General features: G+C 33.3%; 4 protein-coding genes, 1 long non-coding RNA gene and 1 pseudogene across 9 annotated transcripts; 3 read left to right on the top strand and 3 right to left on the bottom strand.

The window, feature by feature from the left end:
• Positions 1-4,427: 4,427 nt before the first annotated feature.
• LOC130511533 (uncharacterized) lies at positions 4,428-5,392 on the bottom strand. The gene is made up of 2 exons (XR_008945011.1): positions 4,885-5,392; positions 4,428-4,804 (listed from the first exon to the last, which is right to left on the bottom strand). It is a non-coding gene; the product is annotated as an uncharacterized LOC130511533 (long non-coding RNA).
• On the top strand, positions 4,811-10,135 carry LOC130511532 (uncharacterized). 5 transcript variants are annotated; one of them, XR_008945008.1, is made up of 3 exons: positions 4,811-4,954; positions 5,410-5,555; positions 9,660-10,135. XR_008945008.1 is itself a non-coding variant. In XM_057008625.1 (2 exons), exons 1-2 carry the CDS (start codon positions 9,543-9,545, stop codon positions 9,929-9,931), a joined length of 303 nt encoding a protein of 100 aa, XP_056864605.1. In that variant the 5' UTR covers positions 8,932-9,542; the 3' UTR covers positions 9,932-10,135. The 5 variants fall into 5 exon arrangements, 1 of the variants encoding a protein (XP_056864605.1); XR_008945007.1 differs by having other exon boundaries at positions 9,636-10,135; XR_008945010.1 differs by lacking the exon at positions 9,660-10,135 and adding an exon at positions 6,723-8,780.
• Positions 10,136-10,902: 767 nt separating this feature from the next.
• LOC130511367 (F-box protein At1g11270-like) lies at positions 10,903-12,137 on the bottom strand (annotated as a pseudogene).
• Positions 12,138-16,356: 4,219 nt separating this feature from the next.
• Positions 16,357-17,273, bottom strand: LOC130511933 (uncharacterized). Its single transcript, XM_057009843.1, has 2 exons — positions 16,753-17,273; positions 16,357-16,653 (listed from the first exon to the last, which is right to left on the bottom strand). The coding sequence occupies exons 1-2, from the start codon at positions 17,194-17,196 to the stop codon at positions 16,582-16,584; spliced, it is 516 nt and encodes a 171-aa protein (XP_056865823.1). The 5' UTR covers positions 17,197-17,273; the 3' UTR covers positions 16,357-16,581.
• A 4,226-nt stretch (positions 17,274-21,499) lies between these two features.
• LOC108855794 (transcription factor ABA-INDUCIBLE bHLH-TYPE) lies at positions 21,500-23,436 on the top strand. Its single transcript, XM_018629700.2, has one exon. The coding sequence runs from the start codon at positions 21,789-21,791 to the stop codon at positions 23,217-23,219; it is 1,431 nt and encodes a 476-aa protein (XP_018485202.2). The 5' UTR covers positions 21,500-21,788; the 3' UTR covers positions 23,220-23,436.
• Positions 23,437-24,051: 615 nt separating this feature from the next.
• On the top strand, positions 24,052-26,366 carry LOC108855185 (phosphatidylinositol 4-kinase gamma 4). Its single transcript, XM_018628938.2, has 2 exons — positions 24,052-25,690; positions 25,763-26,366. The coding sequence occupies exons 1-2, from the start codon at positions 24,446-24,448 to the stop codon at positions 26,150-26,152; spliced, it is 1,635 nt and encodes a 544-aa protein (XP_018484440.1). The 5' UTR covers positions 24,052-24,445; the 3' UTR covers positions 26,153-26,366.
• Positions 26,367-26,434: the final 68 nt, after the last annotated feature.

The raw sequence follows: 26,434 nt of genomic DNA, 5'->3' as shown, positions 1-26,434 counted from the left end.
ATATCTTCCTCTACACACCGAATTGTCTTTGGTGACCACCATGGGAATTAAGTGGACGGAAGAATAAGAACTTATTCTTAACCACATTTGTATTTACAAATCTCGTGAGAGTAAGTTCTATTCTTCTCGTTCCGCAAATTCTCATATATTTTTTTTCATACTATTAAAACAAAAACTTTGTTTTCCTCACCTAACATTTTGCAATTTACTTTAACACTAATAAACCTAAAATCTTTATCTTTACAATAATAGATATAATATTTTTATGAAATATTTGTCAAATATGGTTTATTTTTCTTTAATAATAACAAAATAATATTGTACAAAAATATTTTGATCAGGTTATAAAAATTGTATAATATTTAAACTATAGCATTTCAAAACACTATGCATATTTCAAAATAGAAAATAAAATATTTATGATTTTTTTTATACTGAAGAAAATCTTTTATGGCTTGACCATTGAAGTTCAATTCTATTATGCATAAACTGCTTCAAACCATTGTGTATTTTTTGAATTTGTTGCATCATCATCTTGCTACTATATTTGGATGATATGTTAATTGTAGACAACAACTTTGGATATAGTTAAAGAACCGAAAGAGCAGCCTAGCAAATCTTTTTCCATAAATAATATTTGTGTCCAGCAAAACAGATTCAGGGTACATGTGATAAGTGTACGCCAAACACGTTACAGTTTTATAAGTTTTGAGTCGTTTTCTGATCTAGTTACGTTTAGGCCAACTTTGAAGATTTTAGAACTATTTTATTCCCATAACTGTGCACATGTATTTAGCAATGAATGGAAGAATTGCCCATCGGATTGAAGCTCATATTTTTATACAGGATTGACTCTAGATAAAAATTTTTTTGATTATTTATGTTGTTTATAAATATTAAAATTAAATGATCAAACTTTATTACTTTTTTTTTATAATTTCAATAATTAGTTAACATAAACTATTATTAGTAATATTATACAGATTATTTGACAAGTGATATTAATTGGTACTTATTTTTTTATTTTAGATTTTACTAAAATAAATAAATGTCGGATATCATCGATTAATCAAATTCTAACAATTTTTTAAAGACTTTATCGGGTAACTGACACGTAAAACCAAACTTAAGTTAAATGACTTCCCAGTTAATGTACAGTAAGATATTCTATTTGAAAGAGTGAGAAAATTAAAACCTATAAAAAATAATGAATTATATCTGTGTCTAAAGTTTAGTTAATATGCAACCGGCTTTTGTTTGACTATCTAAAACATGTTTATACAATAAAATCAAATCCAACCAAAAACCGGTATATCGCAGAACCGGTTAGGTAAAGGTCCATATAATTTATATCTTATGTTTATAACAACACTAGTGGTATTCCGGTGCTACGCGCCGGATTTGTATGTTGTGTTCTTACGTGAATCTACGATTCGTTTTTTGTTTTGTGGTTTTAGTAGTAAAAAAATATGTTCAAAACTGCGAAAATGAAAATATGTTGAAAGAAAATAATATTTTTCTAATCTTGTTGATAGTGGTTAACGACCCTAGTGCATTATTTTGTTTAAAGTTGTTTTGTTCAAAGTAGAATAGCATAAGTGGTTGTTACTAATCGATTTAATAAAAATAGAATAAAAAACCGATAATCGTAAAACAATTAATTTAGTTAGAATTTAAACATAGAGTAAAGTTGTTGTTTTATTTAGAAAACATATTTATCTAATCAATTAATAGAATAATTATAAATAATTTAAACTTGTACTAATATATTTAGGTCAAATAATAGAAATATAGAAGAAGTTTCAAATTTTATAAAAAATAAGGGTGAAATCAATTTTTGGTAAAACTATTGGTAAAATTATTGATGATTATATAAATAGATTTTTCAAATTATCATGTTGACTTTTAAAATATAGAGGTGAGAGTTGTATGTGTTGTTGTGTTTCACAAAAAAAAAAGTTTAAAGGAGAGCAATTTTTAACCGTGTGTAGTTTTGTCAATTTTTTTTGGGTCAAAATAGTTTTGTCAATTTGTATATGTATTATCATATAGCAATCTCAGTGGCCTGGTTCCGACCCAACTTATAGCTTCTGTCCCATTTTCTGCTGGACTCGTTCTTGAAATGAAAGATATTCATCAAACTAACCAAATACAAAAAAAAAACATATACACTCCGATATTGAACATATTATTTTCTAAACCCACAGAGATAGCAAAGCATCAAATCCAAATAACATCGTTTTTTAATCACAGAGAGAGAGAAGAGAAACAGTTTCTAATGAGAAAACACCAAAACCACCACAAAGAGCAAGAACAAGATGCAGAATAGAGCCTCCCTCAATGTTCTAGTCTTTTACCGTCTTGTCATCAGCTAGCTGTTTTTGGGAGTAGATGAGAGCAGGGGCGAAGCTACGGTGGCACTCCTGGGTGCAAGTGCACCCATAATGTTTTAAGAATTGTCATGTTACATAGAACATAAATGACTAAATTGGCTCAGTTGGTAGTGGATGCACCCAGTAAATCGTATGGTAAGGTGTTCGATGCACCCACTATAACATTTATTTACATACATAATATATTTTATGAGCATGATGCACCCACTGATTTTTTTCCCTGGCTTCGCCCCTGGATGAGAGCCTGGAAAAGAACCAGTGTTATATGTAACTGCTTAGATTATCAGTTTGCAAACAAAGGATAACAACTATTGGCAAGAACATAAGAAAACACATTAGAAAGGAGATGCAATTTTTTTTGACAAAACCGGAGACAGGAAGAACATAAGAGCTACAAAAAAGTTCAAGAGACTTCCCTAGCAATTCATTCTTTTTAAAAGTCAATAAGTAATTTGTCAATTTTGTTGAACAGGAGGGATGCCTTCTTTCTGCTCACCACAATCCTTGATGTGATCAATAGTGTCAGATTTATGCTGGTGGCCACCACAATGTTTTTGCTCCGACCTGTAGCTTACGTATTTGTTATGGCATGCAAGAGCTAAGGCGGCAAACATGCTAACACGCACGATTACATCCCTGCAAAGATGCAATGATATTGAGGTTCATGAGGATACTTTGGTTCTTGTCGTCTTGAAACTGAACCATCTTCATGTCATCTTCTAAGCGATTCTTCCAGCTCAAGAGCTGAGATTTATCCTCAGGTTGTCTAATCTCGACGTTGTAAGGAAAGAAAGCGGGGACCTCTTCACCTACTTCTTGGAAATTATCTTCAGGTACTAATACCCTTGAGCCAAAAATCAAGACAGGACCAGAGATCTTGTTCAAGGAATCTGGAACAATTTGTAGAATATTTCTGACTCAAGAAGCTCCTCAACGTCGTTTCTGATACAGAGACCACAACTGCGACAACAATTGTGGAACTCCATGGAGTTTGGAAAATACTTGTGAAAAGGTTTGTTTCTTACCTTGTAAAGTGATTGCAGGAAAAGTTTCTCATTCAAGTATAGATTTGTGCTGCGTTTGCTAGAAGCTTAGAAGCCATGACAAAGACAGATGTGAAGCAAACGGACTCAAGAACTTGGAGTTGAATAAAATGTATTTAAGAAGGTATAATTAAGTTATATTTCTAAATCTGTAACAGAACTCGAAGTAGTCGAAGCATTTCTCTAGTGACTTGGAGGAAGACTTGAGCCATCAAAACAGCTGATGTCAGTTTGAAACCGCTGAAAAAACTGAATCTTCACTGAAAATGTCTCAATAAGCGCATCCTGTTAGGCAGGAGTAAATATTAAAATTGAAAAAAAAAAATTCGAAAAAGGAGTTAATAGGAGACAGTGGTAATTACCTTCTTGTCAAGGAGAACCTCAGCAGACAGACTTCAACGGTGGTTGTACAGCTGCCAGCTTTCAAATCGGGAAACAGGATGCTGTATTGCGCCATTGCTGAGTTGGTGATTAGCAGGGATTGTTCTTTCTGATTTCGTATATGTAACGCTGTTCATCGTTGAGAGCAAACATATATATAGGTAGAGCTTCCTGGCGGTTACTTTGGAAGATGCTAAGCTTGATTAAAAGCTAGAGAGTGGGAGTAGTGGTATAAGTGTCCTAAATGCTCAGATTTAAGTAGCAAATAATTGTAAACTGCAGATGTTGCATAGTGTGAGTCGTCGTGATCGGCACTGGTCTATTTTCCAAAGTCAGCAAATGATGAAAGCCCTGAGTACTTCTGGGCTTAAACAAAAAAAAATTAGTATAAAGCCCAACGAAAATAAAACAAAGGGTCACGTCGGTTAAAGTCACAAAATCAATTGGAAATCAAAATTATTAACCTGCCACGTGTCGTTATTCCCCCTAGGGAGAAAAAAAAGTCTACTTTATTTATTAAGATTTTGTGGACTACAACCTGTCTATAATTCTATACAGAAACGAGTAGATACACATTTGACTCTACACTAACATTTATTGGACTTAAACCTTCAAATGTGTATTATTTATGTATTATAATCAATTAGGGTATTATTTATTGGACTTAAGTCCAATAAACCTTCATATAACATAAATAATACACTAATTAAAAAAATCATAAGCTCAACCATTTTTTTTCAAACAGTCTAATATAAAATCATTCCATGCGTATAGCGAAGAGCCAGATTTCCCTCCAAATAATGTCGATAAAAGATATTATCAGTAATAAAAAGAAAAGAAAGAGAAAATAGAGTTCCCACTCGATCTCTTGTTTAACGCCACGTGTACTTAATATCTAATCGAACGGCTCTCGTCTGAAAGCCATGGGTCCAAAACAGGGCCGTTTAGCGGAAGTTTGCGTGCTAAAACACAGAAAGAAAATGAAAACTGCAAAATTCAAAAAGCTCTTGATCAGAAGCAAACAAAAACCACCTCTGACAATTGATAAAGAAGAAAAAAAACAATACTTTATCTTCGTCTCTGTTTTCTGTCTTCACGAGAGTGACTTTCTCATTTCGTTGTGACTCTTTCCTTCTGGTTAGTTTATTTCCTTTGATAATCAGTTTTTGGTTGTTGAATATGGTTCCGACAACTTAAATCATCATCGTCTGGTTTGATGTTTTTTCTGGGTTTAGTTAATTGTTCTGGAGATTTGATTCTAAACTGCAAAGAGTGATTGTTTGTTTGGCAAGTTAATTATATTGACAAGAATCAATCTGCCTCTGATTTGTTATAAGATTAGGAACTAAAAATACTTCAACTTCCTTTAAAGCAAAACATCAGATTCTATTGCTCAAAAGTTAGCTTCTTTTTGTTGTTGTGGTGATGAATCTGGTCTTCTCTTTCTCTCTTGAATATCTCATAAAGAGTCTTAACTTTTAATATGATTCATTTTCTTCTATTAATGGGAATCAAATGTTTGCTAAATCTGCCAGATTTATAAATCACATTGATCTTTAACAGATTCTTGTTTATTTGTTATCTTATAACAGAGTTATGGTGTGAAATGATGACAGCAGCAGGAGAAGCAAGAGCAGTGTGGCAAAGAACAGCTAACCGTTACTTTGTCCAAGAAGATGCTAAAAGAGCTCCCAAGCTACCAACCTCTTCCCACTCTTCTTCATCATCAACTAAACAGGTTCAAGAGGATTCTGTCTCTTCTCCTTCTGTTTTTTCATCCACAGAACCAATCATCAGCTTTCATGCCTCTGAATTTCTCTAATCTCATCATTATCAGTATATATTTTAGAGGTATCATCCACATGTGTTTCGTGAATCCTGAGAACATATTGAATCAACCAAGAGATTTTGTGTTAGATTATTGTAGTTTTGGGCCTATAAATCAATTATTAGCGTTAATAGAGAACTGATTAACCAAAACAGAGAAAGAAACACTTACAACACTCATCAGTTTTCATGCCTCTGAAATTTTAGTTTGATATAAAAAGGAGAATCTAGCTAAATATACCTTTCACGTGCCGTTTTCTTGAGCAAATTATGAAGCATGAGTAATGTCTTCTTAGCTATATGGTTTTTTTCATGACCACCGTTATTAATGAATGTGACTAACTCTTAAAGATCAGTGTTTCGTGAATCCTGAGAACATATTGAATCAACCAAGAGATTTGGTGTTAGATTATTGTAGTTTTAATAGAGAACTGATTAACCAAAACAGAGAAAGAAACACTTACAATGCGAACTTCAAAATGATTCGATCCTATTTTGGTCAAAATCCAAATCAATCATCATGTTCCAGAATTTACAATGGATTCAAAATAACAAGATATAACTCAATATTTGCTTCTTTGTATTTTACTCTTTAAAATCCTTATAAATCTATTCAAATCCAAATTCAAATCAAATGCTTAATCAAATCCTTACTATTGAATAACACCTAATTTTGAAATCTATTTTAAAATCACAGAACCAATAACAGTGAATTTGAATACAAATTTTAAAATTATAGAACCAATAACACTAGATTTTGCTTGGATTTTCAAATCCATTAAACTGTAAAAACCAATAACACCCCCTGAAACATGATGATTGATTTGGATTTTGACCAAATGATAATTTTACATACTCGAAAGGTCAACAAAGATTAATGTGTTACTTTTCATCAAGATCATCCTTTATAATCTTTTGACTGATACACATTGTTGAGTTTTAACATATTCTGACCAAATCATACTTATATACAAGAAGAAGAAAAACAATCTTTAAATGTGATCCGCTGGTTCGTGTTTTAATAAGCTAAACGTGGTAATTTTCATTTTTACTATAATCAAGATTCACATATCGGCAGGCCTACCTCACAACACATTAAAACACATGCCCAAATTAGATAAAGTCCACGACCACAAGAATTATTAAGACGGCAACCTTCTAGGTCAGAAGGAGAGTTCAGCGGTCCTGGTTAGTAGTGACTACATGTGTATATTAAATGTGCAGCTCAAACGGGAGAAATAGTTTGGTCACTGCATATTGTTAACGAGATACCGTTGCAGCTTCATGATGGTGTCAAAGTAGTTATGTGCGATACTCTAGCTCCTCATTCAACCTCCCATTGAATCTATAAGTTGCCATGAAGGTATCTTCCAATAACACAATTTAAAAACTGCTGATTAAGATCATATTCACACGATGACAACTCTTCCGAACTTTGTTTTTTCACTTCTTATTGTGTCATCTTATTAAATTGAGTTTGTTCTAGAATATGTAACTTTTAGAAACAGAGGGAATATTTTTTAGATGTTGTTAGAACTCAGTTATGATGGATTTTAATAGAATTCAGTATATCTTTTTAACTAAAACAATTCCTACCTTTTTATCAATATTTTTGAAGGATATCGAGAATGGATATATTTTCCATCAAAGTAATTGCATACTTAAATTCCACTACTTGATTCAAATTCCAATTTTCAATAACACTTCCTACATGTGTAGCTCAAACGGGAGAAATAGTTTGGTGACTTGTACAGTTGCACTATATGTGTACGTCAATATTTTGGTGTGTACACACATACATGCACATATATATGTATAAGGCTATGAAGCAGTGTCAAGGAGTCTTGAGTTGACCTTAATACAGTTTAATAAGATTATGAAATTTCTGATGACTTTCATAAACAACCTGCCCGCGATTGTATTACGTAGTAGATTATGTTATCTTGAGGTTTTTTATTGAACTGCGCCATAATTTTTGACACATACGGAATGATTTGAATCATTAAACCCATCATTATTTATTCCTAATAATATTAAGTTAAGAGGAGCTAGGGTCCATTTTCTATAGAACTTAGTTCTATGGTTTTATTATCCCTACTTATGATGAATATATAGTTGCTGACATAAAGGATCTTATTAGAAAATCGTAATTGTTTAACTTCTTATGGATCACATAATAAACTAAAAAGTATCTAATGGACAGAGATTGAGGGGATGATTGGTAATATATGTGAGTGCTCCACACAGCCATAAATTTCTCTAAAGTAATAAAACCAAAATAATCAAGCTTTATTAATAAAATCCAAAGTTACAGCCCAAATTTTTTAAAAGGAAATATATTGACTATAGAAATTAAATTTTCTACAGCTTTTATCAAATGCTTTAAAAAATATTCAAAGTCAAAAAAATAAAACCAAAACAAAAATCTTACAGTCTATTTTTCAAAACAAAAAATCTAAAGCTACAAGCAACAACCAATCAACCCCTAAATCAACTTTGCCTTACATAACGTTCTATCACTAGGCGATGCCCACTATTTACATTCTATGTACCTACCTATCAAATCTATTCTAAACCAAATTAACATTTAAAGATATAATTTATATTTTCAAGAACTATAGGTAATTAGTACATGAGAATGACTTTTACTAATATCAACATGTAAGAACTTATTAAAGTTAATTACTAATTAGGAGATATACACTAAGCGTAGACGCTTAACTTTAATTTACTTTCTTATTTTTATATCTAGTTTATAAAAAATATGTATGATCATACCAACAGTATAAATTAAAAAAGAACGATCATCTAACCAAATTTGAAAAAAAAGAGTCTAACAACACCATTAATTAGGACATATATAAAACCTATTATATAATGCGTGATGAGTATAGTGAAGAGCCAGATTTCTCTCCAAATAATCTCGATAAGAAGTATTATCCGTAAAAAAAAAAAAAAAGAGTTCCCACTCGATTTTTTTGGTTTAACGCCACGTGTGCACAATATCTAATCGAACAGCTCTCTTGTCTGAAAGCAATGGGCAAATCTGTGGAACCCAAAGACTCTGACACGAAACTATGGGTCCTAAAACAGCGTCGTTTAGCGGAAGCTTGCGTACTAAAACACAGAAAAAAAAACGAAAACTGCAAGGATTCAAAAAAGCTCTTAATCAGAAGCAAACAAAAACCACCTCTGACAGTTGAATTTTTTTTAGATAAAAAAGCCTCTATCTTCTTTGTTTTTGGTTACTGTTTTCACGAGAGTGTCTTCTCTATTCGCTGTTACTCTTTCCTTTCCTTCTGGTTAGTTTTATTTCTCATTGAAATTCTGCAAATAATTGTTTTTTCAATGATAAGTTTTCAGTTTTTAGTTGGATGAATATGGTTCCGACAACTTAGATCATCATCGAGTTTGATGTTTTTTTCTTTCTGTGTTTAGTTAATTTATTAGAGGATTTGATTCTAAACTGCAAAGAGTGATTGTTTGGTTGGTAAGTTAAATAATGTTGACAAGAATCAATCTGCCTTTGATTGGTTATTAAGATTAGGAACTAATACTTCAACTTCCTTTAAAGCAAAACATCAGATTCTATTGTTCAAAAAGTTTTGGTGATGGATCTTGTTGTCTTGTAATAAAGATTCCAACTTTGATTATGATAAGGGGCGAACCCAGAATTATTTTTATGTGGGGTCATAGTGTGGGTAAAATTTTGTCAAAAACAAAAATATTAAGAAATGAAGTCACTGAGGGGTTTCGATCCCAGGTTTGCGGGTTCAGCACCAAGCTTCCTAACCAAATACGCTACTGTCAACTATCGATTTTATAATATATTTGTGGTGTCATATGACACCATAACTCTTAACGTGGGTCCGCCACTGATTATGATTCATTGTCTTCTATGAATGGTAATCAAATGTTATCTAATCTGCCTGATTTATGAGTCACATTGATCTTTAATTGATTCTTGTTTATTTGTTATCTAATATAACAGAGTTATGGTGTGAAATGATGGCAGCAGCAGAAGCAAGAGCAGTGTGGCAAAGAACAGCCAACCGTTACTTTGTCCAAGAAGACTCTAAAAGAGCTCCCAAGCTAACAACCTCTTCCCACTCTTCTTCATCATCAACGAAACAGGTTCAAGAAGATCCTGTCTCTTCTCCTCCTCCTGTTGTTCGTCCACAGAACCAACCATCTTCTCCAGGTTTCATGCCTCTGAATATTCCTCTTCTGTTGGGTCATCACATTCAAGAAGATTTGCTCCTGGGATGGACTGTTGGATGGATGTAGTTGATATCTTTGTAGTTCAAAGCGAAGAGGAGAATAGAGAGAGACCTGGAAAGTTTTGTTTTTTTTTCTTTGAAAAATGTAACTCTTCTTGAAATGAGTTTTTTAAGATTTACTTGTATTGTAATGCTGCAGCTTATGGATTTGGTTAAATGAGAGAATGTAATTTGTTGTAAGAATTTTGTTAAATATTGTGTGTTTATAATATCTCAAAGACATCATCATATGAAAAGATCTTTCATGCATGCATGTAAGTGCATCTCCTAACTGAACCCAAAAAGAAGGTGCATCTCCATATTGATCATTTTTTACCGCTCGGTAAAAGGAAAGGTAGAAGTAAATTTTCATTTCCATGTTCACTTAATAACGTGGATCGTCCGGGCCCGATTGGAAAGGTATAAACAAAATATTACCTTGCTAGAAAGCTTCGGGATATTAATACAAAACAATATATTTACGTGAATGGCACCACCTAACCGTAAGCCACAATTGTCATGGATGTTCCCGTGGAAAAAGGAGGACTTTGTGAAGAGCTAAGAAGCCTTGAGAACGGAGAGCGATCGTGATAAGAATAATATGTAAGGAAAATATGGCTATCAAGCTGGTACTTGCATAACAGTTGGAAAAAAAATGTCAAAATCATGCAACCACACAATAATTCTAAGATTCACATAATATGATACTGCAGCGAAGCGAAGCATATATCAGATAAAACGGTTACACACAGGAGGTTCATATATAGTTGGAAATCATATAAACTAAAGCATTAGGAAGCAGAGTATTTTATTTAGTAACAGTATACAAGGGATCCAAGTTCCATGTTATCATGAATGTGGAAACTTTATAAAGTAACGCTGAATATATATAGTAAGAAGACAAAGTAGACAAGATCAAGGTCACATTAAAGTGCATAAGATGTTAATTAATTCCAATGGTTCATCGGTAATTCGGTAAAAAAGAAAAGAAAGAGAAAACTAGTTTGATAAAGCAGAAAACAAACTTTCGAAGTAACAAACAGAAACAAAGGATTGTTATCTGTGAATACTAACTCATAAGATTTGGTATGGAGATCATGTATCACCAGTGGTTCCTTACGATGACAACGACCACGAATTAATAACTTGTTCTTCTCTAAAACTGCTATCGTTAAGAGTGAGGTTCCTCCACACCAACGAAGAGGTTTACTGATATCTATCGTAAACATTTTCTTCCACGTATTGATGTTACCGCCTGAAGAATCTAACAACCATATATCTTGGATGGGCCAGTTACTCTCGGATACACTCAAGCAGTTATCGAGGATGCACATGGTGAATCTGAAAGGATCATGTACATGGGAAAAGGGAGCTTTACAGATAACTTGGAAAGTTTCAGTGTGAAGATCGAAAGATAATACTTTGGTTTCTTCACAGTCAGTTAACCAATAAAGGGACCCATCTACGTACAGAGGAGCATGGCGAACAATTATTCGATAAGGAGAAGCAGGGTGAACGTACCTCCAAGTGTTCATGCTAAAGTCGAAAACTTCACAAGTAGTAACGTTGTCTAGGCCAAATTCAGATGAATTATATAAAAAAACTGGCTTGTATGTACCCCTTAGTTTGTCTTTACCGAATCCAAGCTTATGATATGAGCTATACGATGTTTTTGCATCCCTGACGATGCAGAGCTGTTGAATTCTGGCAAGAGGTAAACTTTGATGCCACCTAGTGGCGGGATTCACCACCACGACACAGACACTCGGGACGTACTTGGTGTAGAAGCATATTAGACCGTCACATGTATTTTGGCAGACCGACGTGCATGAAGTAGGGAAACAGACCGTATAAGCTATTGATGATCCAAACATAAATCTTCGAGCATCTGTAGGCAGGCACCCATCATTATGTGCATAGTGAACGAAAAGTATATCCGGATCTCGTGATCGCCTACGATGGCCCAACTGTCTTTCCTGGAAACGTTGGGTCTGGATTGTCAATTTCCACGTCTTTGATACAGACCTTAATCTCAGTAGAGACTTGACCGGAAGTCTCTCTAGTATGAGCTCTACAACATCGTGCGGTAGCAATTCTACACTCGAGCGACATCTTTCCAGCATTGTATCTCGTGTCAGATTGATCAAGACAGTCATACAAATGTTTTTGAAAAGGTAAACTTTCAATATTCTATATATACGAGCTGAGCACCCTGTCCGAGCTAGGTTTTTGAAAAATAGAGGAAAATTTCTAGTCAGTTAATTTCTAATTTTCTACAAGGAAAAAGGGAAAACTCCATGACTCTTCCTTTCCTTGTTTCGGCTAATTAACTTTATACAATATAATTACTAGATTTTCTTGGTAATTAACTTTATACAATACTAGATATAAGCCCGTTGCGTTGCAACGGGATTTTTGATATTTTAATTTAATAAAGAACATAAAATAATAATAATTTTATTATAATTTTATGATTGATTTGCATATGTTGTATGAAATTTATTTTATAATTAAAAATTTTACATAAGTTCAAGTTAAAATTTTATTTTATAATCATGATACATAGATGAATTTTATTTATTTGTTTAATAGATAGTTTTTATTCATGATTTTTATTAAATAATTTATTATATTGTTGAATTTTATAATTTAATTTTGTTAATAATTTTTTAAGTTGCTTGGTTCTTCAAAGTTGATAATTAATATGATGGCAATTATATATTTAAAATGTGACTTGCTCTAATATATATCATAATTAAAAGAATATATACTAAGATAATAACCAAAACAAAATTTTTAGAAAGTAATTATTAATATTATTTAATAGTAATTTTCCATTTTTGAAACCCTAACCAAAATATAATTGCAAAAGATTATTTGATAACAATTTGTTTTATAATATTGTGACATGTGTTTTAAATATGTAATGATTAAAAATATATGTACCATGAAAATAAAATAAACGAAGTTTGAAACAACTAATTTTAAAAATTATTAGAAAAACAATTTTAAAATTATTTAATAGTAACTTGAAGACATTTTCCTTTTTCAATTAACAGAAAAAAACAGATTTGAAAAATAATTTATTTAATACTAATTTTCTTTTTCTAAAATTTTAATGAAATCTTATCATAAAATACTATATTGAGCCTAGTTTTTCAAAATTAATGGGTAACATGGTTGTGACACATGACAATTATATATTTAAAAATGTGATATGAGTTAAACTATCTCATAAATAAATAAATATATACTAAGATAACAAAAATGATTCCTGTTAATAGTTTATCATAAATATTATTTAATAGTAATTTCTATTTTTAAAATTTAAACAAAATATAATTGCAAAATAATATTTGATGATAGTTTTATTATAAATATTTTGAAATTTGTTAGAATATTTTATGATTTAAAATATATATACTATGAAACTATAAAATTAATTTCTAAAAAAATATTTCAAAATTATTAAATATTATATTTAAATTTAAAATATTTAGTAGTAATTTTAAGATAAATTCTATTTTAAAATACTTTAGAAAAATATTTGTAAAATAGTTTATTTAATAATAAATTAAATTTTTAATTAAAATATTAATTTTCAATTTACTCTAGTTTTTAATGCACATTTTTATCCTAAATTTTGGTAAAGAAATGTCATTTACTAAATTTTTTTTTTCTCTATTTTTTTTTATTTCGTAATTTTCATCTCTTTTGAACATGTTTTTCTAATACATGTTATTAACATAAAACTAAAAAGTATCAAAAGTATTAAAAATTGTACAAACTGATTTTTGTTTAAAACACATGTTACAATCTTAAACTTTTTAATTATCAAGTATCGCGATCATGTTAATTAGTAACTTTGAAAAATAAAGTTTCATTTGTCTAAGATTTTTCCAAAAATATAATTAATATCAAATACTTCTTGACAGTTTTTTATTTTTTACAGTTATCTTTTCTTCATGATTTCAATAAAGGAAAATAACATTAATCAATATTTTTTACAATTTTTTTGGTTTAAGCTTTTTAAAAGTATAATTACGATTAAATATTATATACATTTATTTTTCCTTTATGATTTTAGAAAAGGAAAATTAGTGTTAAATATTTTACAAATTGATTTTAGTTTAAAACACTTGTCACAATCTTAAAGTTTTAATTGACATGTGTCGCGATCGTGTTAATTACTAACTTTGAAGAACCAAACTTTATTATAATAATAAAAAAAAATTGTTTAGAATTCTGAAAAAAGGAAAAATTCTGAAACAATTAATATTAAATGAATTTTAAGTATTAAATAATTTTTACAATTAGATTATTCAAAATTCGTATTTATTATATAAGTACATATATATTTTAATCATTATATATTTAAACACATGTAAAAATATTATAAAAAATTAATTATAAAATAATATTTTACAATTATTTTTTCTTTAGAATATTAAAAATTTTAAAAATTATTGTGTGTATATATATATATATATATATATATATATTTAATTATGAGATATTTTGACAAATATCAAAATTTTTAATATATAACTGTCATGTGTCATAATTATGTTAATTAATAATTTTGACATGTGTTTTAAACTAAAATAAGTTTGTACAATATTATATTTTGTTTAGAGTTTTAAAATTGGAAAATTACTATTAATAATATTTATAATAAGGTTTTTAATTATGAGATAGATTAACACATGTCACAATCTTAAAGAAGAAAAAATTCTGAAAAAATAATATTAAATAATGTTTAACTATTAAAAAATATTTACAATTAGATTATTCAAAATTCGTTTTTATTATATAAGTACATATATTTTAATCATTATATATTTAAACACATGTAAAAATATTAGAAGCAAAATTACTATCAAATAATCTTTTACAATTATCTTTTGTTTAGAATTTAAAAAATGGAAAATTACTATTAATAATATTTATAATAAGTTTTAAATTATGAGAAAGATTAACACACGTCACAATCTTAAATATTTTGTTTATAATTTTAAAAATGGAAAATTACTATTAATAATATTTATAATAAAGTTTTTAATTATGAGATATATTAACACATGTCACAATCTTAAAGTAATTGCCATGTGTCGCGATCATGTTAATTAGTAACTTTGAAGAATTGAGCTTTATATAATAAGACTAGATTTTGACCCGCGCTTTTTAAAGCGCGGGATTATTTTTTGTTGATAAAATTATTAACTTGTTTATTAGTTCATAATAAAAATAAAAAATTTGTTTGTTCAACCCGCTTCTACTAAATATATATTTTGTATAAATAAAATTATCCAGAAATTGGTAATTGTAAAAAATTCTATACATTATCATAGTTTGGTTTAAAAAGGTTAAAGTTTTTTAAATATTAATTAAAAATAATTAGAATTTATTAGTTAGGGTTTATGTAAAATTATAGTTTTGTAAAAGCATATGTAATATTGATTTATAAAAAATTACATTTAATTTAAAATATATTAGATAAAACATATTTTGGTATATTTTTTTTTTAACATTTCATAATGTTATCTAAAAAATTTAAAATTTTGACCTATATATAGAGCAAAGGAAATTTCTTTATAGAAAACGACCTCACTGAAGGAAGTTTAACTTATTTAAGTATATATGATAAATCTTTTCTTCCATGCATGTACCAAAAAAGAGAGTTTAATGTCACATTTGTTTCATTTGTAGAGACTTGTTCTTAGCTAACATTTCATTTGTGATTTGTTATAAGATTAGGAACTAATTCCTCAACTTCGTTTAAAGCAAAACATCAGTTTCTCTTGTTCAAAAAGTTTGTTTTGAACATGTTCTGTTAGCAGAAGTGTCATTTACATCTTCTCATCTTGTTTGTTTTGTAAGGATTCTTTCTGCCAGATGTTGTGAGGCCTATCTTAGATTCTCTTGAGGCTTCCAAACAAGTTAAAGCCCTCCACTTACCCATGTATGTGTACAGTATATATCTCTCTGAAATTTTCTTTTTAGCAGCTTCTTAGTTGGATGGTTAAATTTTGTTTGTTGTGTGTTGTAACATAACATTATTTCCATGTTTTGTGATTTGTTTGGTTTATGTATGTCTCTCTCGAAATGTATATTCTTTCCTTCATGGACGATCACGTTTGGTTGGTTTCAAAAGCAAGGATTGGGCATAAGATCGACTTGTTAGTTAACCCATTGTTTATTGCTTGATTATGCATTAGCCAAAACAATATTTCCGTCAGGTATTTACTTAGATCCTTTTTTTCTGCAGGTTATTGCTGGTGTCACTGCGAAGAAACAGAGCTAATCAGACAAGCAATGCTTTCCCCTGTTTTCTTACATTCAGATTCCCTTTTTGTCTTCTAACTCTTTCTATTCACAAATGAAATAAAGCCTCATTCATGTCTTTTGTTCTGATACCTTATATAAAAGGCATGTGCCTAAGTACACTCTCTGTTCATCCCTTTAATAAGGTGTATTCATTTAAATTGAAAAGCTCAGAAACTTTTGTTGCCACATGATATATTTTACATACCCTCAGAAAGATTATCAATTTTACATTATTATGAAATTTCTAGTCTTACATACACTCACATTAGTAGCTCTTTTACATCAACTTGATCCTCAATAGGTAGACCAAAGGATGATCATTGTGTGCTTGTAGTGCAGTTGAAAATATGCTCAAAGACTTTTGCTTCTCAGCTTCTTGTTATTCCATGGCATTGCCTGCTTCAATCCCTTACACAAACTTGCCTGCATTTTACCAGTTAAGTAAGAGTTGAGAGTTGTTAAGACAAAAGTCCCAAAGTAAGAAGCAAAAAAAAAGAGAGAGATAGAAAACGACTGCTTTACCCAAAAGTGAGATCCTTTTACTGAGCCACCACCATGGAAGCTCCCTGATCTGTTAAACTTCATGATCTTCATGCTCTTGTAGTTGTTGATCTCACCTGCTCTCTCTTTCTCCGACGGAAAGACATAACTACCCCTGACAAAAATCTCTCCTCTACCTTTCCTCCTGATGAACCCAAAGAGCCCATGCTTCCTCTCAGGCAAGGGCATTTGAGTTAACTCTCCAGTAAGGAGCAAGCGCGGTGGCAGTTCAAGATATTTTGGGTAAGAAAGAGGAAGAAGAGGGTTCTTGGGCTTGCCTGGTTGATCTTCCCAGCAAAACGGAACAGAGGCAAGAGTGTGAATCGGAGAGGCAAACACACATGGAGTAGCTGGTGATGATGTGTACAACAATGATCTTGACTTCGCAGCTAACACAAGCGCCAGCTTCTCCTTCTCTTCTCCCATGTTTATTTATTTTTGGTTTACTCTGTTTCTTTTCTTCAGCTTTAGGTAGTGGAGAGTGAAGAAATAAAAGACAGTGAATTAAATATGTCTCTAATCATTTGTTATTATTAGTGATCCAACTCTGATTTTTATTTACTGTTGACTTGATAGACAACCAACCATTCATAAACGTCAATACTCTTTTGCTAATGGAAATTAACAGACCACGTCACCAAATATTATTTACCAAACTGCTAATATTATTTTTAATATTAGTGATTTTCTACAACATTTTTATTGTTTCTAACAGCATCGTTATGTACTATACTATAGCCCACTTGCTAAACAGTTATCAATTAGTTACATCCATTTACTCAAGAACTATGGTTATACATGTTATGCGTGATAAATTAATTTTTTTAATCATTATTGTTAGAGAATATATCAAATCATAAACAACATTTAATTATCTTATGTTCATGCAAGACTGATCACATACTGCTTGTGATATGAGTATGCATTAAAGAAAATTTGTGATTTTTAGCTAATTGTATACATTAAATTCAGGGATTATGGAGCTAACGTCAAAATTATCTGCCGACAAATGACTTTGTTGTGTGATTAACCACCTATAGAAAGCCCAAACTGTACTCTTCATTAACATGTGGTTTCATCACTGTACGTTACGTTCCCACCGACACCGAGCTTATGACCTCCCTCAAGCCTTTTTTTTTTTTGAAACTTGATCTCCCTCAAGCTTAGTGTGTGACTCCGCATGTCTAAAAGTTCTGAGTGATGATTAACTACGATGAACGTGGTCTTAGGTGAGGGTTTTCTTTAATAATTAGAAAGTTAAGACAATCAATACTAAAAATATTAAGGGAGTAGGTTTTTACATTTGTCTTTATATATACAAGAATAATTAACCATAGGTATTATAATACTAATATTAATTTACTAAACTAAATAATGAGCCATCGCTAAAGCGAATCTGCCAGGTTCTTCTTATTAAGAGCTCAGTTAATAGACCCCCATAGAAGCTAGTTTTTATATCGAACGGACTTTCTTTTGGGGGTAAAAATGCTTTCTCCATAATAATAGTGACATGACCATGGGACAAAGACATAAACGCACATAAACACACTGTAAGTCTGTAACACAACGCAGGAGATAAAACAACAACCAAACAAAGAAATGTAGGCTATGACGCTATGTATGAAAAAATCCGATCGAGCTAGTCGGTTAGTTCTTTGAACCCATTAAGAGAGAGGTACGACGTTTAATGGGCTTAGTTTATTCCTTTAGGCCTATGATTCTAATGGGCCGAGCCCGACCAATTATCGTTGACTGTTAAACCTCGCGAGCATTGATATTTGTTGGGTTAAGTTAGTAGCATTAGTACGTCTATGATGTCGGGGAAGAATTTCTGTCGGTGAGACTTTTAGTTCCCGAGTATGTCGGTGCATTTAATACAAACCATAATAAATCTACGATGCCTTTAGTTGTTTTGAAATTAAATAAAATTCCGTATAAAGAAAACAAAACGGCATATATAAAAGGAGAAGAAAACGTTTTGTATTATAGCGAGTGAGCGTACGTGAAAACTCGTTCATCGAACTGATTGTCTAAATTCGAATGAAACGGCAACGTTACTGACACTGGTCCAGGCAGATATCACGTTCTTTGGTCTTCAATTTTAAAAAAATATTAATTGCACAAACGAGTTTCTTAGTCAAGTCAACTTATACATTCTAATTAGATAACGTTGTATTTTTTTCTGGTGCTTGATTTTAGTATTATTAACTACTCTTGCACATGAATTTTTACCTCTAAATCTAATACTAACTTACAGCAGAATAACAAAAAAGGTTATATATTTTGTTAACTAAATCAAAACCATGGGCGAAGTACACTAAGCTTGGGTTAGCATTTGTCACACGTGGGACGTGCGAGATTAAAAAGGGGGAACGTGGCGCATGATGTATTTGCCGTACTTTAAAGAAATATAAAGTTAAAATGTCGATCTCATGGGCCCCTCGAAAGCCCACGAAAACGCGTGACGGACAAAGATTAGTTGCGTAAGCCAATCAATTATTTTTTTCATTAGTTCCTATAGTTTATGACTTTGTTCATTGGTTCCTAACTGCATCACTATCATCTATTAAACAAACAACTTAAACGATATCAATCGTGACTGCATTATTCAAAATAACTTTCATTTCAAATTTCGACTAGCTTGGTATATATTTCCGTAACTTGTCTAAAAATAAAACGCGTCTAGCGTGAGAGAAAAATATTTTAATATACTAAAATAAGTGAAACATGACAAATCATATGGTATAAAAGCGTGTGAGAACATGAGAAGTAATTGCCTGTAATAAAGACCACCGTATTCACGATTGTCTCCACATGACCCCACATTTCTCCTCTATTTGCTCTCTGCCATACGTTAATAAACCCTACCTTCCTTGTTGAAATCTGTACGAACAAATGTAAATACATATATATATATATATAGACTCAATATAGCTTCGTTTTAAAAACTTCTGCTTCCTTCGTTATTACTTATTAGTAGTAAGCATTAGAAACGCGTTGTGATCCGCACAGGGGCGTTCCTGAAAGATGGGAGACCTGAAACATTTTACAAAGGTTTTAACTAAAAAAATTTTTTTAGCTAATTTGGGGGCCTTTTTCAGTGTAAATATTTTTAAAAAAATTGGGGGCCCTAGTCTAATGTTTCACCTTGCTGTGCTCAGGACCGCCCCTGGATCCGCATGAACGACTTGTACAAAATAGCGTGGTGCATATGGCTTCGTTATCCCCTCTATAAATTGTTAGCTATCATAGTGGCTTGGTCTAGTTATCTACTTGGCCGTACAGAGCATACAAAGTTGTGTCTATAAATCATTACAGTATTAATATGTTTCTTTGAATTATTACCATAAAACATTATTCTCTTTTCTTGACAACATCATAATAAATCATTCCTATACAAAAGCGTAGTGATAGTGATCTCATTATCTAACTTTAATTAGACCCAATATAAACTCAAGCAATAATACTTTTAGGATAAATTATAAATAATCAGGTATTAATTAATATAAATTTTATTTAAAATCGAGACGAGCAAACAATTAGAAAGTTACAGGCACACACACACGAGGAGATGAGAAAAAAAAGTAGGTTAAACTCATCACATGTGCTCTCACGGAATGAGTCTCCTTTTGTTGAACGTTACTATTGTGCATGAGATTCACGCAAATCCTGTGCGACACATAAATTTCTCTTATAAAAATTCAAAATAAAGGAAAACGTAATAGTCCAAATCGAATTAAAAGATTTTTAATGATAGCAATAAGTACTAATAAGATAACGTAGAGTCCAATTAAATGGACCCACGTTTATAACGATGTCTGAAATAACCAGCACCCCACGACCACGTGACCCCCTACAATTCAGTCGATTTTGTTCTTTTTTGTTTTTGTTTTTCTTATGTATGTGGTTTTTTTCCCGTCAAAGTTGATTCATTCCTTCATTACCACAAGGGCAAAACATACAAGGTTGAAATCCTAAAATCGGCGGACACAGTTTACAATCCCCGGATACAAATATGTATCCGGGGATTGTAAAATATGTATGTGGTTTATTGCACAGAAAAAAATGCATGTGATTTATTTTTATTGGATGAGAAAATATTATAAACAATTAATCCAGTACAGTTTGGTTCAAAATACTTTATTTGATGTGATTTATACTTGTTAAATCTATATGTGTATATATTAAATCTTACGTAACTACAGACACTTGTTTATACTCCCTTTATTTCATAATAAATTTCTTTTACGAATTTTTCATACATATGAAGAAAACTATTTTAAAAAAAAATTAATAAATTATGTATATAGGTAAAAACTATAAATTTTCTATAATACACTGAAAATATAAAACAAACTCTACAATTAAACAAAATCTTAAAATTATAACGCCCACCAAAAAATTCTTAAAATTATAACAAATCGAGTGAACAAAACTAGAACCGAGATTTAAGGGTAATCTGACTAGAAAATATGATAAAAGCTTCATCAATCATAGAATACAGTAGTATTAATTTTCAAAAAATAAATGAACAGAGAATATGGTTTATATTTATCCGGAAACAAACAAACAAAGTCATTAATCTCAAAATCAGGGAATGTATGTTTTAAGTTAACACATTAATCGGGATTCTACCAGGGAGGGAAACTCAACCATGGTTTTCATAACCAAACTCTAGTAACATGCATAAGTAACCATGGTTTGTGTTTTTTCAAAAAGAGCATTCATACATTACAAACTTTACCCCACACTCCTCTCCTCTCCTCTCAAACTCAAAACTGTATCTTCTCTTCAACCTCTTGTTTCTTTTCATACCTTCTCTTGTTTCAAAAAACTCAATTCAATTCTCCATTTTTGAATTCAAAGTTCGAACCTTTCACCACTTTCTCTCGTTAAAGTTCTCGATTTTAATCAGAAACTATCTGCGTTTACATGGTTTCAAGCATCACTACTGAGTCATCACATACAAGAAAGGTTTGGTTTTTGGATTTTGTTAGGTAGAGAAGAAAGTGAGAATAATGAACGATTTAGGATGGGACGAGGAAGAGACGTCCATAGCTAATGCAGTTTTAGGGAACTCAGCTTCTGATTTCCTCAGAACAATCTCATCATCCAATCAGAATCTCTTTCTATTTACGGAAACCGACGATACCCTGAACAAGAAGCTATCTAGTCTCGTGGAGTGGCCAAACTCGGAGAATTTCAGCTGGAACTACTCCATTCTGTGGCAGCAGACCGTGTCTAGATCCGGACACCAAGTCCTAGGCTGGGGAGACGGGTGCTGCCGCGAGCCAAACCACTCAGAGGAGTCAAAACTCGTTAGTGGATTCGAGGAAGAAGAAGAGATGATGAGATGGCAGGAGATGAGGAGGAGAGTGTTGCATAAGCTTCAGAGAGTGTTTGGCGAATCCGACGAAGACAACAACTACGCTCTGAGCTTGGAGAACGTTACGGCTACCGAGACTTTCTTCTTGGCTTCCATGTATTTTTTCTTTAATCACGGTGAAGGTGGTCCTGGGAGGTGCTTTTCTGAAGGGAGACATGTGTGGTGGGTTTCGGATGAGGTTGGTTATGATTACTGTTTCAGGTCTTTTATGGCGAAGAGGGCTGGGATCAGGACGGTTGTTATGGTTCCTACTGATGCTGGTGTGGTTGAGCTTGGTTCTGTTTGGTCTTTGCCTGAGAATGTTGAGTTGGTTAGGTCTGTTCAGGGTTTGTTCATGAGGAGAGTTGAGCCGAGTAGAGTAGGAGGGGTTCACAAGCTTTTCGGACAGGAACTGAATAGCTTTGATCACAACAACAAAGGTTACACGTCTCAAGGAAGTGATGTGAAAGTGCAAGAGAATGCAAATGTGGTTGTAGCAGGAGGAGGAGGAGGAGCTTGTGTTGTGGAGGAGAAGAGACCGAAAAAGCGAGGGAGGAAGCCTGCAAACGGAAGAGAAGAGCCGTTAAACCACGTTGAAGCTGAGAGGCAGAGACGGGAGAAGCTTAACCAGAGATTCTACGCTTTGCGAGCTGTTGTTCCGAACATCTCTAAGATGGACAAAGCTTCTCTTCTTGAAGACGCTATCTCTTACATCAAAGAGCTTCAAGAAAAGGTAAAGAGCATTGAAGCTGAAGGAGTAAGAACAGTAGATAGTACAGAAGCTGTTGAGATTCAAGCTGGGGAAGAAGAGGTTGTTGTGAGAATGATCTCACCGTTGGAGACACATCCAGCTTCGAGAATCATACAAGCAATGAGAAACTCAGAGGTTAGTGTGATGGAGTCTACGCTTTCATCTGCTGAAGACAGAGTGTTTCACACTTTTGTGGTAAAGTCTAATAACGGGTCGGATCCATTGACGAGAGAGAAGCTTATAGCAGCAGCGGGTTACCCACAAAGCAGCTTGATGCAGCAGCAGCAGCCATTAGTACCATCTCATAGTTCACAGGTTTCTGGTGATTTGTAGCTTTCACCTTCAAGTGAAAGCTTGTTCAGTGTAGAGGCAAACTTAAGGTTCAACTTAGACATAGATAAAATCCTTCTTCTTTTTTTTTGTTGTTTCTTAGAGGGAAAGGAATCCAGTTTTCATTATATTTGCTAACATTATGTTATACATACATATATGTCAAGTGACTTGAGTCAAGTTACATATTTATATGAAATACATATTAGACTTTATCCTTCTTTGAGTTGGATGTGAGTGCCTGAGTGGTAATATATCTTATGTTTTATCTATGTAAATTATAATGGCATCCTTGCAGACATACAAGATGTAACCATATGCATTTTGCCAGCAACTGTTTGGACCTATGAGCTTTGTTTTACTGGCTTCTTCAAGGACTCGAACTGCCTACTGGTCACTGGAAACATCATCTAACGAGAAAGAACATTCTGTATTTTCAGAACAAGAAGAGAACCATGTAGTTACCAAAAAAAAAAAAAGAAGAGAACCATGCCCAACAGTGGCATAATTAAACAAGGATTTGTACTGACAAACAAAGGCTGGACTTAAAACCCATGTACAATAATAATTATCAAAAGAAAATATAAAAGGCCCAAATCTAAAACTTTAGGCCCATATGATTAACATTTCCGTTAATCAAACAGGTTCACTGACCATTAAATCCCCATATAAAACCCTCCCCAAACCGGAACAAATTAAGCTTTATACCAATCATCATCCTAAAACGGTGTATTAGACGTGGACCGTCGTCACCTTTGACGAAAACAAAAAAGAACCAAACTCTCCTTAAACACGTCACACGAACAAATTAAACACAGACACGTGTCATTCTGTCTCTCTTTCCCTTTCGAAAAACCACTCTCTATTTCTCTGTCCTAAAGTCTTCATCCTCCCCCCTGTTTTCTCGAGCTGCGAACGCTTTGTACGCCATCGATTCAAATCTATAATTAGAATCCTCCTTAAATCCCCACTTCCCGTCCCCTTTCCCTCTTTGGTTCTTTCCTTCTGGTTAGAATCCGCTCTCTTGTAATACGCCGTCGTTTCGCTCGATTCCAGATTTTGCTCAACGATTCATCAAAATTGGATTTGATTTCCCCCTAGGGTTTACTGTTGTCTCCGGAAGATGATTGATTTGGGAATTTAGGGCATTTCTCGCGGTGTTTGTTTGTTTGTAAATAGCAACTTTTTTTTTTCGCCGGTTTGAAAAGTTCGTTACATTTCTCTAAAAGATGTCATCAGCTGGTGTGACCATAAGCCCGGTTCGTAGCGAGCCTCCTCTTCTAATGCCTCTCTCTCGCGCCGATTCCCTCCCCGAAGAGACCATTTTGGTCTACCTAACCCTCCCCGGAACCGTGATGGTACCCATGCGTGTCCTCGAGTCCGACTCCATCGAGTCCGTCAAGCTCCGGATCCAGTCCCACCGCGGTTTCGTCGTGAGGAACCAGAAGCTCGTCTTCGGAGGGAGGGAGCTCGCCAGGAGCGGCTCCAACATTCGCGAGTACGGTGTCGGCGAAGGGAACGTGCTTCATCTGGTCGTCAAGGTGTCTGATCTCCAGGTTCTTGATGTTAAGACAACGTGCGGGAAGCACTGTAGGTTTCACGTTGAGAGAGGGAGGAACATTGGGTATGTGAAGAAGCAGATTTCGAAGCAGAAAGGCGGAGACTTTGTTGATTCGGAGATAGTTTACGAAGGTGAGAAGCTTGAGGACCAGAGTCTTATTGATGATATCTGTAGGAATGGTGACTCTGTTTTGCATCTGCTTGTGAGGAGATCTGCTAAGGTTCGTGGTAAGCCTGTGGATGGTAAGAGCTTTGAGTTGTCTGTTGTTGCTCCGAAGCAGTTCTCTTTGGAGCCTCTCGTCGTTAACCCTAAAGCGAAGTTGCCTTTTGTGGTGAGAGATATGATTAGCTCTGCTTCTGATGGGTTGAGAAGTGGGAACGCTCCTGTGAGGTCGAGAGAGGGAACAGGAGGTGCTTATTTCATGCAGGCTTCCTCTGGGAACAAGTACGTTGGTGTGTTTAAGCCTATAGATGAGGAGCCAACGGCTGAGAACAATCCACACGGCTTACCGCTTTCGCCGAACGGAGAAGGTTTGAAGAAAGGGACCAAGGTTGGAGAAGGTGCGTTGAGGGAAGTCGCTGCTTACTTGTTGGATCATCCAAAAAGTGGTGAAGAGAGAGGTTTCGCTGGCGTGCCTCCCACGGCTATGGTTGAATGCTTGCATCCTGGTTTTAACCATCCGAAAGGGGTTAAGACCAAGATTGGATCGCTTCAGATGTTTACTGAGAATGATGGTAGCTGTGAAGATATGGGTCCAGCTTCGTTTCCTGTGGAGGAGGTTCACAAGATCTCTGTGCTGGATATTAGACTGGCTAACGCAGATAGGCATGGTGGTAACATTTTAATGAGAAAAGACAAAGAAGGAAATGTTGTTCTGGTTCCCATTGATCATGGTTACTGCTTGCCTGAAAGCGTAAGTTCTATTCTAATATTGTTTTTGTTTTGTCTATTTATTGTCTGAAACTGATTCTTGTTTATGCAACAGTTTGAGGATTGCACGTTCGAGTGGCTTTACTGGTCACAAGCCAGGAAACCATACTCTAGCGAGACACTAGACTACATAAGATCACTTAACGCCGAGGAAGATATCAACCTCCTGAAGTTCCATGGATGGAAGATGCCATTGAAAACTGCTAGAACACTCAGAATCTCAACCATGCTTCTGAAGAAAGGAGCAGAGAGAGGATTGACAGCGTTTGAGATTGGGAACATGATGTGCAGAGAAACTCTGAGCAAGAAGTCTCTAGTGGAGGAGATGGCGGAGGAAGCTCAAGAGGCTGTGCTTCCCGGGACTAGCGAGGGTGCATTCCTTGAAGCCTTGTCTGATGTGATGGATTACCATCTTGATGAAGTGGTTCGCTCTCAGGAACACTAGAATTGGTTCTTGTGTGAATCGTTACACTCTTAACTACTTGGAATTATGGTACATATACACTCTTGTTTGGTTTGCCTTTATATAAAAATCCGTGGCTTTTGTTTCTCAACTGCTTTTTAACTATCTGTCATCTTTTGGACATATGTACAAGTTGTGTTGTTAATTTATCCGTGAACATATTTCCTGGTAATGACAATTTCAGTGTTACAATAGATTTTGATTTGCTTTTAGTTTTCTTTTTTTCTTGAACAAGTAGATCAAAATGCATGTCTATATGATTAA

The sequence above is a fragment of the Raphanus sativus genome, chromosome 4, assembly GCF_000801105.2.
Source record: "Raphanus sativus cultivar WK10039 chromosome 4, ASM80110v3, whole genome shotgun sequence".
Taxonomy (NCBI): Eukaryota; Viridiplantae; Streptophyta; class Magnoliopsida; order Brassicales; family Brassicaceae; genus Raphanus; species Raphanus sativus.
The sequence above is the reverse complement of the archived record's forward strand: the minus strand, read 5'-3'. Positions and strand labels throughout refer to the sequence as shown.

Bases quoted from the DNA above. Each gene is read 5' to 3' on its own strand.
- LOC130511933 (XM_057009843.1), bottom strand. From the start codon at position 17,196: ATGGGAGAAGAGAAGGAGAAGCTGGCGCTTGTGTTAGCTGCGAAGTCA. The intron at 16,654-16,752 runs GTAAAGCAGTCG...GGTAAAATGCAG, and splicing joins TAAAAGGATCTCACTTTTGG to GCAAGTTTGTGTAAGGGATT.
- LOC108855794 (XM_018629700.2), top strand. From the start codon at position 21,789: ATGAACGATTTAGGATGGGACGAGGAAGAGACGTCCATAGCTAATGCA.
- LOC108855185 (XM_018628938.2), top strand. From the start codon at position 24,446: ATGTCATCAGCTGGTGTGACCATAAGCCCGGTTCGTAGCGAGCCTCCT. The intron at 25,691-25,762 runs GTAAGTTCTATT...TTTATGCAACAG, and splicing joins GTTACTGCTTGCCTGAAAGC to TTTGAGGATTGCACGTTCGA.